The 12,647-nt window shown below is 41.6% G+C and overlaps 1 protein-coding gene across 9 annotated transcripts in view; it reads left to right on the top strand.

Annotated features, from left to right (window-relative positions):
• Positions 1 to 12,647, top strand: part of JAK1 (Janus kinase 1) — a 246,801-nt gene that overhangs the window by 189,095 nt on the left and 45,059 nt on the right. For 8 of the 9 annotated variants that reach the window (XM_069593727.1, XM_069593677.1, XM_069593735.1 and 5 more), the window contains 3 exons: positions 1,577 to 1,659; positions 7,488 to 7,686; positions 11,238 to 11,361. In XM_069593727.1, coding sequence (XP_069449828.1) covers positions 1,654 to 1,659; positions 7,488 to 7,686; positions 11,238 to 11,361 — 329 coding nt within the window. In that variant the 5' untranslated portion in view covers positions 1,577 to 1,653. The remainder of the gene's footprint in view (positions 1 to 1,576; positions 1,660 to 7,487; positions 7,687 to 11,237; positions 11,362 to 12,647) is intronic. The other variant, XM_069593717.1, reaches the window with a different exon arrangement.

Here is a 12,647-nt window from a genome sequence, read left to right as displayed (position 1 = left end):
TAGCTCATTTCAGGTTTCTGTTTTGCTGCAGGGCAGCGTATCTATTTATCTAGTTAAGTCAATTGGTTATATAAAAATTTGAAGCTGAAAGTATAGTGTTTTGTTGTTTGAATTTAAAAAAAATTGTTCACGACAAAATAGCCAAGTCAAAGTCATCACATCAAAATTTGTATCGTATCCTCTGCCTGGCCTCCTGTCATTAGTTTTGCCTTATACGCTGCAGAAAGAGGGCTTCCTAGGTGCTACAGTGGTATCGAGTCTACCTGCCAATGCAGGAGACACAAGAGACTCGAGTGTGATCTCTGGGTTGGGAAAATCCCCTGGAGTAGGAAATGGCAACCCACTCCAGGGTTCTTGTCTGAAAATTTTCATGGACAGAGGAGCCTGGCAAGCTGCAGTCCATGGGATCACAAAGAGTCCATGGGGTTGCAAAGACACAACTGAGCGATGGAGCCTGCACACACACTGCACCAAGCCTTCCCAGAGAAGCCCTGTCCAGTATCAGTCACCGAATTAGCAATGGTCATAAAGGTGACATCAAGCCACACCCACTGTTCTGATTTTAGGTTGCTTTTGCGTGTTGTCTCCCACCTCGACTGTAAGGTCCTGTGCGAATGCTGGCCTTGCAGCCTCAGAGGTAACTCATCTCCCTGTCCCCAGGCACCCCTCCACTTCTGCCATGTAATGCATGGGACTGCACTCTTCCTAAAGCTAGATTCTGGTAAAATGTGTGCAATGGCCAACAGAAAACTGAGACAATAATCTCTGTTAATTTGGCAGCCGTTTTCAAATCATTAAGAGTGGTTGCTCCTTACTTGCAAGCACAGTTTAGTCTTACTCTTAAAAAAGAGTTTGTGAGAAGCACCAAGGATATTTGTTAAAACAATACAGAGCTGTGTGTGGTGGTGGTTTTGGTGGTTAGTGGTAAGAATGGGACCAGGCACTTTAATTCTACAGAACCAAGATAGTATTCTTGTTCAGTATGATTAAGGCTTTGAGGTGAGGTTGGGAAGTTGGGAGGGCCTTTATTTGCTGCCCAAGTTTTCAAATAAAAATGACTCAAAAAATTTTTTCTTGAATTGAAAGCATCATTGGTCAGATTTGTTCTCAGGCCCTCTTCCTATCACCATACCATCTGCTGTTTCACCATTAAAATGAAGCCATGGGTAAACTGGATTAGGAGGAGGGTAATTCTAAAGGAAGTGGAAATGGGAAAGAAAAGTTCACATCTTTGGGTATCCTAAACTGTTGTTCACAGCCTCAGGGGAGAGAGAGGTTGTTGACAGAAAAGAGACATGGTCCTCATTCACATGGACAGGGCACTCTGTGCCACAAAGCAAAAGTCCCTGGCTTCTTTCTTGAAGCAGTGAAAATAATGTCTTGTTTGATTTTTATGCTCTAAGATGCCTCTCTATCCTCTGTGTCCTCATCAGTGTTTTCCCTCCCCCCGCTTCTTCCTCTGAAATGCTTTTTCCTGCCTGCTTTTGGTTGAGGCTGCTTCCTTCATGAAAGTGTCCTCTTATTTTCTGATGCAGCTACCTCTGCAGCTGATTTATTTATTTATCTTTGTTTTTAGCTCAGCTCTGAATGGGTTTTGGAAAGTAGAGAAGAAAATACAGTCTACATTTTAAGGGATATTGGACAGCCGGATAAATGCAGGTATGTACATTTGCATATTTAAAAGAAAGACAAAACAGAAAATAGTCTCTGTAAAGAATAATGAAACTGATCTTAAACTTGTAGTACTACCTTACTGTAGCCATTTATTTTTCTATATTGTTAATTTTTCTTCATTCCAAATGTTGCATGTGCTACTTTGGATATTTTTTTTTTTAACTACAGAAGAATGGGAAGTGTAAAGTCAAACTTCCCTCATAATTCCTCCTAGATGTTCACCACTGTTAGCAATTTATTGTCTGTTTTTCCAGATTGTAGATATGCAATACCAGAAGGGTCATAATGTACATACTATCCTTTTTCATTTTGCAGTGTGTCACAGACATCTTTTAGCCATTGGTTCAGATAGGTTTATGTCACCTTAACAGCCTCTTTTGAGGGAGGTCACCATTATCTTCATTACCTCCACCATAGTTTGACCCCAGGGAAATAGCAAGGAGGGAATACAGTTCCATCCATCAACAGAAAATTAGATTAAAGTTTATTGAACATGGTCCTGCCCATCAGAACAAGACCCAGTTTCCCCCTCAGTCTCTCCCATCAGGAAGCTTACATAAGCCTCTTATCCTTCTCCATCAGAGGGCAGACAGAATGAAAACCACAATCACAGAAAACTAACCCACCTAATCACATTGACCACAGCCTTGTCTAACTTAATGAAACTATGAGCCATGCTGTGTAGGGCCACCCAAGACGGACAGGTCGTGGTGGAGAGTTGTGACAAAATGTGGTTCACTGGAGAAGGGAACAGCAGACCACTTCAGTGTTCTTGCCTTGAGAACCCCATGAACAGTATGAAAAGACAAAAAGAGAGGACACTGAAAGGTGAACTCCCCAGGTCAGTAGGTGCCTAATATGCTACTGGAGATCAGTGTAGAAACAACTCCAGAAAGAATGAAGAGACAGAGCCAAAGCAAAAACAACACCCAGTTCTGGATATGACTGGTGATGGAAGCAAGATCCAGTGCTGTAAAGAGCAATATTGCATAGGAACCTGGAATGTTAGGTCCATGAATTAAGGCAAATTGGAAGTGGTCAAACAGGAGACAGCAAGAATGAATGTTGACATTTTAGGAATCAGCAAGCTAAAATGGACTGGAATGGGTGAATTTAACTCAGATGACCATTTATCTCAATACCATCTACTACTGTGGGCAAGAATCCCTTAGAAGAAATGGAGTAGCCATCATAGTCAACAAAAGAGTCTGAAATGCAGTACTTGGATGCAATCTCAAAAACAACAGAATGATCTCTATTAATTTCCAGGGCAAACCATTCAATATCACCATAATCCAAGTCTATGCCCTGACCAGTAATGCTGAAGAAGCGGAAGTTGAATGGTTCTATGAAGATCTACAAGACCTTCTAGAATTAACACTCAAAAAACATGTCCTTTTCATTATAGAGGACTGGAATGCAAAAGTAGGAAGTCAAGAAACACCTAGAGTAACAGGCAAATTTGACCTTGGAGTATGGAATGAATCAGGGCAAAGGCTAACAGAGTTTTGCCAAGAGAATGCACTGGTCATAGCAAACACCCTCTTCCAACAACACAAGAGAAGACTCTACACATGGACATCACCAGATGGTCAACACCAAAATCAGATTGATTATATTCTTTGCAGCCAAAGATGGAGAAGCTCTATACAATCAGCAAAAACAAGACCAGGAGCTGACTGTGGCTCAGATCATGAACTCCTTATTGCCAAATTCAGACTTAAATTGAGGAAAGTAGGGAAAACCATAGACCATTCAGGTATGACCTAAGTCATATCCCTTATGATTATACAGTGGAAGTGAGAAATAGATTTAAGGGACTAGATCTGATAGAGTGCCTGATAGACTATGGAATGAGGTTCATGACATTGTACAGGAGACAGGGAGCAAGACCATCCCCAAGAAAAAGAAATTCAAAAAAGCAAAACAGCTGTCTGAGGAGGCCTTGCAAATAGCTATGAAAAGAAGAGAAGCAAAAAGCAAAGGAGAAAAGGAAAGATATACCCATTTGAATGCAGAGTTCCAAAGAATAGTAAGGAGAAATAAGGAAGCCTTTCTCAGTGATCAGTTGAAAGAAATAGAGAAAACCATAGAATGGGAAAGACTAGAGATCTGTTGAAGAAAATTAGAGATACCAAGGGAACATTTCATGCAAAGATGGGCTCAATAAAAGACAGAAATGGTATGGACCTAACAGAAGCAGAAATATTAAGAGGTGGCAAGAATACACAGAAGAACTGTACAAAAAAAGATCTTCATGACCCAGTTAATCACAATGGTGTGATCACTCCCCTAGAGCCAGACATCCTGAAATGTGAAGTCAAGTGGGCTTAAGGATGCATCTACTATGAACAAAGCTAGTGGAGGTGATGGAATGCCAGCTGAGCTTTTTCAGATCCTAAAAGATGATGCACTCGATATGTCAGCAAATTTGAAAAACTCATCAGTGGCCACAGGACTGGAAAAGGTCAGTTTTCATTCCAATCCCAGAGAAAGGCAATGCCAAAGAATGCTCAAACTACCGCACAATTGCATTCATCTCACATGCTAGTAAAGTAATTTTCAAAATTCTCCAAGCCAGGCTTCAGCAATACGTGAACCATGAACTTCCAGATGTTCAAGCTGGTTTTAGAAAAGGCAGAGGAACAAGAGATCAAATTGCCAGTATCGGCTGGATCATGGAAAAAGCAAGAGAGTTCCAGAAAAACATCTATTTCTGCTTAATTGACCATGCCAAAGCCTTTCACTGTGTGGATCACAACAAACTGTGGAAAATTCCGAAAGAGATGGGAATTCCAGACCACCTGACCTGCTCTTGAGAAACCTATATGCAGGTCAGGAAGCAACAGTTAGAACTGGACATGGAACAACAGACTGGTTCCAAATAGGAAAAGGAGTACGTCAAGGCTGTATATTGTCACCCTGTTTATTTAACATAAATGCAGAGTACATCATGAGAAACGCTGGGCTGGAGGAAGCACAAGCTAGAATCAAGATTGCAGGGAGAAATATCAATAACCTCAGATATGCAAATGACACCACCCTTAAGGCAGAAAGTGAAGAAGAACTAAAGAGCCTCTTGATGAAAGAGGAGAGTAAAAAGTTGGCTTAAAGCTCAACATTCAGAAAACTAAGATCATGGCATCTGGTCCTATCACTTCATGGCAAATAAATGGAGAAACAGTGGAAACAGTGGCTGATTTTATTTTTAGGGGGACTCCAAAATCTTTGCAGATGGTGACTGCAGCCATGAAATTAAAAGACGCTTAACTCCTTGGGAGGAAAGTTATGATCAACCTAGACAGCATATTAAAAGCAGAGACATTACTTTGCCAACAAAGGTCCAGCTAGTTAAGGCTGTGGTTTTTCCAGTAGTCGTGTATGGATGTGAGAGTTGGACTATAAAGAAAGCTGAGCACCGAAGAATTAATGCTTTTGAACGGTGGTGTTGGAGGAGACTCTTGCAAGTCCCTTGGACTGCAAGGAGATCCAACCAGTCCATCCTAAGGGAGATCAGTCCTGAATATGCATTGGAAGGACTGATGTTGAAGCTGAATCTGCAATACTTTGGCCACTTGATGCGAAGAGCTGACTCATTTGAAACGACCTTGATGCTGGGAAAGATTGAAGGCAGGAGGAGAGGGGATGACAGATGATGAGATGGTTGGATGGCATCACTGACTCAATGGACGAAATTTGAGTAAATTCCAGGAGTTGGTGATGAACAGAGAGGCCTGCCCTGCTGCAGTCCATGGGGTCAAAAGAGTCAGACACAACTGAATGACTGAACTGACCTGAACTGAACAGCCTCATAGTATTCCTTTGTGTTGATATTCTTAATTTTGTTTACCGAGCCCTCTCCTGTTGGACATTGTATATTCTTTTTCTATTTCAGATGGTCCCACATCTTCTACATATATAATTATGAATACTTGCCTGATTATATTTTTACAGTAAAAGGATATAACACTATCTTTGAATTCTTCCCCTGCTTTGTTTGTTCAGAGTCTTAAAGAGAAATTTTTTCTTATGTTATGAAGCAGACTTGAGCTACTGTTTTTTCATCTCTTATTTTTCATTGGAGGGTAGAGTTGGAAGCCCAGTGCTGGGTTTTAAAGCTTTCTTGTTTGATAGTTGATCTGAACCTTAAGATGAGTTACGAGCTAATCTTTCTGCCTAGTCTTTGAAAACATTTGATCTTCAGATTTACTTTGGTGATTAAACAAGTAAAACCAACCGCCTCTTAGTTTGTGGCATTGAGGAGTACCTGGTTTGTGTCCTTCCTGTAAGTATCTCTTCACCGGGGCAGCTAATAGACTAAGCACAGGGATTTGATGAAGAGAATTGACAGTGGCCCTCCTTCGGTAACTTGTTTAGGGTCATTCTGCAAGCTCTGTACTAGTCACTGGTGATACAGAGATGGGCGACATAGTCCTTGTCCTTCAGGACCTCATAGCACATGGGAGTGAGAGAGAGACAGACATGTGAATAAGAGGATCGTAATTCAGTGTGCTCAGTGCAGTGTGGTGAGTTTGAGAGAGGGCATCTAACTCAGGAGATGGGGAGGTGGGATGGAGGTTCAGTGGAGGCTTCCTGCAGGAGGTAATATCCAAGCTGAGTTCTAAAGAAAATTGAAGTTTGCCATGAAAGGGATAAGGTGCGAAGGTACTCCTGGTGGAGGATCAGCCTGAGCAAAGGCAGGAAAATGAGAAAAATTACATTGGTGGTGGGTGGACTAGGGAGTAGGTAATAGAAAGATGGCAGCTTTGTGGATTTCAAGCCTGAAGTGAGAGACTGAGGGTGATGTGAGAGGAGTCCCGTGAAGCTAGCTGGCCAGGTGAGGGAAGGCCTCTATTAGGAGCTTAGAGTTGGTCTCTAGATTAATGGGGAGTCTTTAGAGGGTGTGATGTGTGCTTTGGGGGCTAAGTGAAGGTTGGCTTGGTAGGCAGGAGGAAAGTAGGAACCTGGGGTCAGAGAAGTTAGTTTGAGGCCTTTGGTGTTGGGGTGAGGGAAGAAAGAACACATAAGGCTCTCTCTAGTTTTCCCCCCTTTTCTCTGTGCACCCAAGATTAAGTTTGCTGAGGTTGGCTCTTTGATTCTAGTTGCTGTCCCCACTATGGGGGCTCAGGTGAGTAACTTAGTTGCAAACTTCTCACTCTTGGGTTCTGACCTTCTAAAGCAAGGCTTCTTGCTCACATTCTGGTGCCACAGAGTGCTTCCCATTGACCTCCCCATCTGCGGGGTCAAGGGGCATGGCTGCGCTCATTAATTCTCCTGAGCTGTCCATGTAGTTTATGAACACGAGTCCGTAGTCCTTTTGTGTGTACTGTCTCAGAGTCAGCCCCGAGTTAGATTCTAGGGGCATGAAGATAAGTCAGGATAGTTAATGCCCTCACTGAGCTTGTCATTTACTGGGAGATAGACATAAAATTAAAAGGCAGTATAATTTGTGCCAGTAGAGCTAGTGGTAACAGGAATATTATAACATTAACATCAGTGGTTCCAGAATGAGACACATTTTTCAGCTATAACTCATGTGGAAATAGAGAATATAAATTCAGGTCATGTCTAAATCACTCTGATTTTTGAGAATATGGTATTACAATAATTTATTCATTAGAGTGCATAATTGATAACCTTCCATGGTTGCTCCTGCTGTAAGCTCCCATGCGTTTGATTTTCAGGGAGGGAAGGAGCAGGAGGGAGGTCCTTATCTAATACCATATCTTTCTACTTGCTTCCCTTCAAAACACTCTTTGACCAACTTTTAGCACCTAGAATGACCATGTAATCTCATTTTCCTTCCACTCCAGTATCTAAATATAAAAGAGGACTGCAGTGCCATGGCTTTCTGTGCTAAAATGAGGAGCTCCAAGAAGGCGGAGATGAATCTGGAGGCACCTGAGCGGGGGGTGGAGGTGCTCTTCTACCTGTCGGATAGGGAGCCTCTCCGGCTGGGCGGCGGAGAGTACACAGCGGAGGAGCTGTGCATCCGGGCGGCGCAGGAGTGCTGTGAGTACCAGCAGCTGCCCAGGGCCCTAGCAGCGCCTGGCCTCTGCCCCTGGCAGCTCCACCGGGGGGAAAGAGGAGTGGGCTCTGGGGCTCAGCTGTTTTGCCCAGCCTCAGCCACCGACTGGCATTCAACCTTAGGCCGGTGAATTTAATTCTGAGAATTTCACTTTTTACTGTCTTCATTGCAAGGTGACTTATTCCTTCTCTGTCACTAATGGGGTCTGAGAAAATGATGCTTAGTTTTCTAATTTCCCCTGTATCTATGAAATTGGAATAATGTCAGCACTAAATGAATAAAGCACAAAGGTACAAGCTCAGTAAGTACCATCTCTCAGTATGTTAATAGTTTAAAGCTTCTGAAAAATGTGATCTGTCCTTATGCTGCCATGGCCTGCCTCTTTTGTGCCTGACGCCCTCCTCCCTGCCCCAGCAATACCATGATGCTAAATTGAAGTGAGAAGTTAAGTGTCACTTTGTGGCTTGGTCAGCTTACCAAGTTGTGAAAAGGAAGGACAGTGAAGCTGTGAACAACACAATCCTTTTGCCCTCAGAAGGTGGGAAACCAATCTAACAAAATAAGCCCCTTTCATTATCCTTTAAACTTGGGGTCATTGGCAGTTTTTGCCTACCTGCTTTTAAATGACAGATAAAGTTAATTGATAGAAACTGAAAGGTCTAATCCACTTGGAGCTTGGTGATGATTGTACAGCTTTGTAAGTATATGAAAATTCATTGAATTATACACTTAAAATGGGTGAACTTTTTGGTATGCAAATTTCAGTAAAGCTGTTTTTAAAAAATCAACTCAGTTCATCATGGTGGATTCACTAGCTATGATGGCAGGTAGCCTGATCTGTGCTTTACTTACATCATCTTTATTCCTCAGAGCAACTCTGAGGATTATTACAATGGGGGTGGCGGGGGGATTGTATGGATGTTGCCAGAATGAGCTACCTGTCTCAGAGCCAGCCCCGAGTTAGGTTCGTCTAGAAAACCCATTTTCTTTCTGATCTGTCTTTCTGCTTAAAATTCTTTAAATACCAGAGTTCAAATAAAAGGGGAGAGGTTGGTATGACAGCAGCTTTAAAAGTATTTGTAATTATTAATAGCCAAACAACTAGATGTAAATTGGTGGTTCTAAGACATTTTTAAAAAACATTTTTTCCCCTTTCTCTTAAGATTTGGTTTATGGTGTTTATTCTCTTAGTCAAGTGTCTTGCCATTAGCATAGCAGGTATAAACCTTAGTTTGTTAGCAAGGATCATTTGTGCAGAATTGTCAGGCTGCAGTTAGTGAGAGGTTGAGGAACTGCTGTTACAAGAGGTGAGAGGGAGAGCCTGTGAATCTGAAGACAGATTCAGCCCCTGTATCCTGTTACTTTGAGCTCAGGGTCAGTGTGGGGCATCAGTTTTTAAGCCCAGTCAGTAGACGATGATTATTAGCTTTTGTAACCAACTCAGGGGATTGTTGCAGAAATTAATATATGAATATGAAATACCACAGATTCTTGTAGCTATTATTATTATGGTACATGATGTTTTGGGGGCAGTATTCTCATTTTTTACCAATATGCTGCTGCTGCTAAGTCACTTTAGTTGTGTCCAACTCTATGCGACCCCATAGACAGCAGCGCACCAGGCTCCACCATCCCTGGGATTCTCCAGACAAGAACACTGGAGTGGGTTGCCATTTCCTTCTCCAATGCATGAAAGTGAGAAGTGAAAGTGAAGTCGCTCAGTCGTGCCCGACTCTTAGCGACCCCATGGACTGCAGCCCACCAGGCTCCTCTGTCCATGGGATTTTCCAGGCAAGAGTACTGGAGTGGGGTGCCACTGCCTTCTCCATTTTACCAATATAGATAGGACAGATTTTTGTTCTTTTCTCTCTCATCATTTTACCTCCCTTGGTAGCTCTATCTGGGTTTGAATGCCAGTCTTGCATTTTACTAGTTGGACAACCTTGAATCAGACTAAATCTCAGTTACTTTGTAAAATGGCAGAAATAATACTTAACCACAAGAGGTATTAGGAGAATTAAAATGTAATAGATGTAGAGTGTGTTAGCCTGATGCCTGATACTAAGTCCTCAGTAAATGTTGGTACTGCGTAGGTATCTTTGATCTTCTTTTTTTAAGTAGTGATATTGTCTGAATCAGACCTGGGATAGAATTGTAGACTTATCTGTTTGATTACAGATAAATTATGCTTCAAATACATGTTTCATATTCAAATATAGATATCTATAAAGAAAAGCTAGGTTTCCAGACCAGTCCACAGAAGCCAGTTTATGAATGAAAATCCGTTGTTTACCTGAAATATAGTCCTAGTAATACTGGATCCAAAAGCCATTCACCATAGTTTCCAGGGGAAAATTCTCTTTGAAGTTTAGCTCCATCTTCTCTGCTGTGTGGAGTAGTGTAACTCTGAAGAATTAACTCCCAAATAATTTGAGAAACAGAAGTTGAGGTATTCAGCAGAAGCATGAAGAAGCCAAGAAACCTGTAACTTCTTAGCGTGTGCATAGGAGAGAGTCCCTGCCTAGGTGGCCAGGGCCAGTGGGGGCCCCAGTCAGTGTCTGTCTCTCTCCACGTATCTGAGCTGAGAATCAAGCGCCAGCTACCTCATGTCCCCCCCGCCCTCCTGTTTTTGGTTTGCCATACAAGTTCATTGTATCTTTGTTGGAGGCCTGACCACACATGAAAATATCAACAATAATTGATTATTTGTAATCATTCTCCTACCTTCTCCCGCACTTTTAGATTACAGGTGTGTGTAATTTTAATCATGGGCTCAGAAGTTGAGTGAAAAGGTGCTATCCTGGCTTCATCATCTCCCTAATCGCTTCCAACATCCTTGCATCAAAGGAGGTAGTTAGTTGAATAGGGAGGCAAGGGAGCATTTGTAGGGAGGCAAGGCCACCTGTTGTCAACAGTTATGCTCTTGCTAGTTGGCTACTAGTAAAAAATACTTCAATAACTATACAGAGTACTTTCAAAGTGTATTAACCATTAATGGTAATAGATTTTAATCACTTTGGTTATTTATTCCAACACACATTTCTACTGCCAGGAACATATTTGCATGTTTAATGTGTAATCAGAGTATGTTAGAACTGTTTAAACACTCTGTAGGAGGTAGATCAAGGATTTCTTAAATTCTAAGAGTGCTTCTCACTGTGATTAGCAAGGTGAAAAACAGGTGGAGTCTGGGACTTTCTCAGATGGCCTTTTTTTCTTTGAAGCAGAATTTGGTAAGACTGCCACAGACACTGTAGTGAGAAATATTATTAGACTTTTATTTTTAAATGGTTTTTTACCTGGTTTGCCAGGTGCTATAGTCCATATTCCTGGGGAGCCATAATTTTTTATTATTATATTTAAAACTGCCTGATTGTGCATGGTTCAAGTTGTATTTAGCTCCAAGAGGATGCAAATATGACCTGGATTCTTTTTGAATGAGAGAATTGCTGGTCTTTACGTATGTGGTGCTTTGAAAAAAGATGGCCAGATCTACTGTCTTTAATTTTCTGATCCATTCTTTACTTTTCCCTAGGTATCTCTCCTCTGTGTCACAACCTCTTTGCCCTGTATGATGAGAACACCAAGCTCTGGTATGCTCCGAATCGTACCATCACCGTCGACGACAAAACGTCACTCCGGCTCCACTACCGGATGAGGTATGGGTGCCGGCCAGTCTGTCTCGTGCAGTGACGCCGGACGGTTAGCCTGGAGGCCCAAGTCACTTAGCAAGGGGCAGTGTAGTCATTTTTGTAATCTGTAAGTTTTGTATTTGCTTGCTATGAGAAAAGACTTCTTCAGTATTTGGAAAATAATTCAAGATGAGTTGGATCACCTTCCTCTGTTGCATTTTAGAAAAGAAATCATTAAAAAGCAGAGGGTATTCTGAATAGAATTAGTACCTTACAGCAGAGTTTTTCATTCAGCAGATTATGGTTATGAGTTTAATTTAAGAGAGTTATGACCAGAAATTTTTTTAGAAAGAGAAATGGATGAGAATAGATAATATCAGCATATGTACATAACCTAAGAATATTATTTTTAGATCTGTAGTTTGAGATTAATCTGTATGTTCTAGGTCATGGTATAATAAAATGTTTCTTAATATATAATCTGTGTGTTCTAGGTCTTGGTATAATAAAATGTTTCTTAATACATTATCTATATGTTTTAGCTCATTGTATAATAAGATATTTCTTACTAGATAGCTTGAAAAACACTGCCTGAAGTGGAAACCTAGAAATCCTAGCTTGGTCTTGTTCTAAAGCGGTGGGTGTTTCAATCCACTGCCTGAGGACTTTGGTCTAGTGGGGCTATAGTTTTTCTTCTAGTGAATATTTTATCTTTCCTCCCATATTGTAGACTTTGTTAAGTGTCACATAGTCTCCTAAAGTGGCATAGTCAGTACTTCATCACTATAATCTCTTGAGTTTATAAACATGTTTGATCTGTATGTTGAATTAGAAGTGTGTTTATGAGATACTAGTTAACCACAAGCTTCCCTTTAGCTCAGTTGGTAAAGAATCTGCCTGCAATACAGGAGACGTGGATTCGATTCCTGGGTTGGGAAGATTGTCTGGAGAAGGAAATGGCAACCCACTCCAGTATTCTTGCTTGGAGAATCCCATGGACAAAGGAACCTGGAGGGCTATAGTCCATGGGGGTCACAAGAATCAGACACGACTTAGCAACTAAACCACCTACCACCAGTTAACCACAGGTTCACACGTGTATTTAACAGCGAAGCTGATAAATAGGGTGAATTCTTTTTGAAAAGAATCTTAACGTACCTAGAGGGGGTTAAGTCAGTGAGTTGGCTCAGGTGCTACTGGAATGCAGGTTCGTGTAGAACAGCCTGGGGATCTCAGAGGCTCTCCACAGTACCTTAACTGCTATTTCCATTGAAGGGTCAGTAGAGTTATTACCATTCTGCAGTGGCTGGGTG

The sequence above is a fragment of the Ovis canadensis genome, chromosome 1 (genome assembly GCF_042477335.2).
Source record: "Ovis canadensis isolate MfBH-ARS-UI-01 breed Bighorn chromosome 1, ARS-UI_OviCan_v2, whole genome shotgun sequence".
In the NCBI taxonomy this organism is placed as follows: Eukaryota; Metazoa; Chordata; class Mammalia; order Artiodactyla; family Bovidae; genus Ovis; species Ovis canadensis.
The sequence above is the reverse complement of the archived record's forward strand: the minus strand, read 5'-3'. Positions and strand labels throughout refer to the sequence as shown.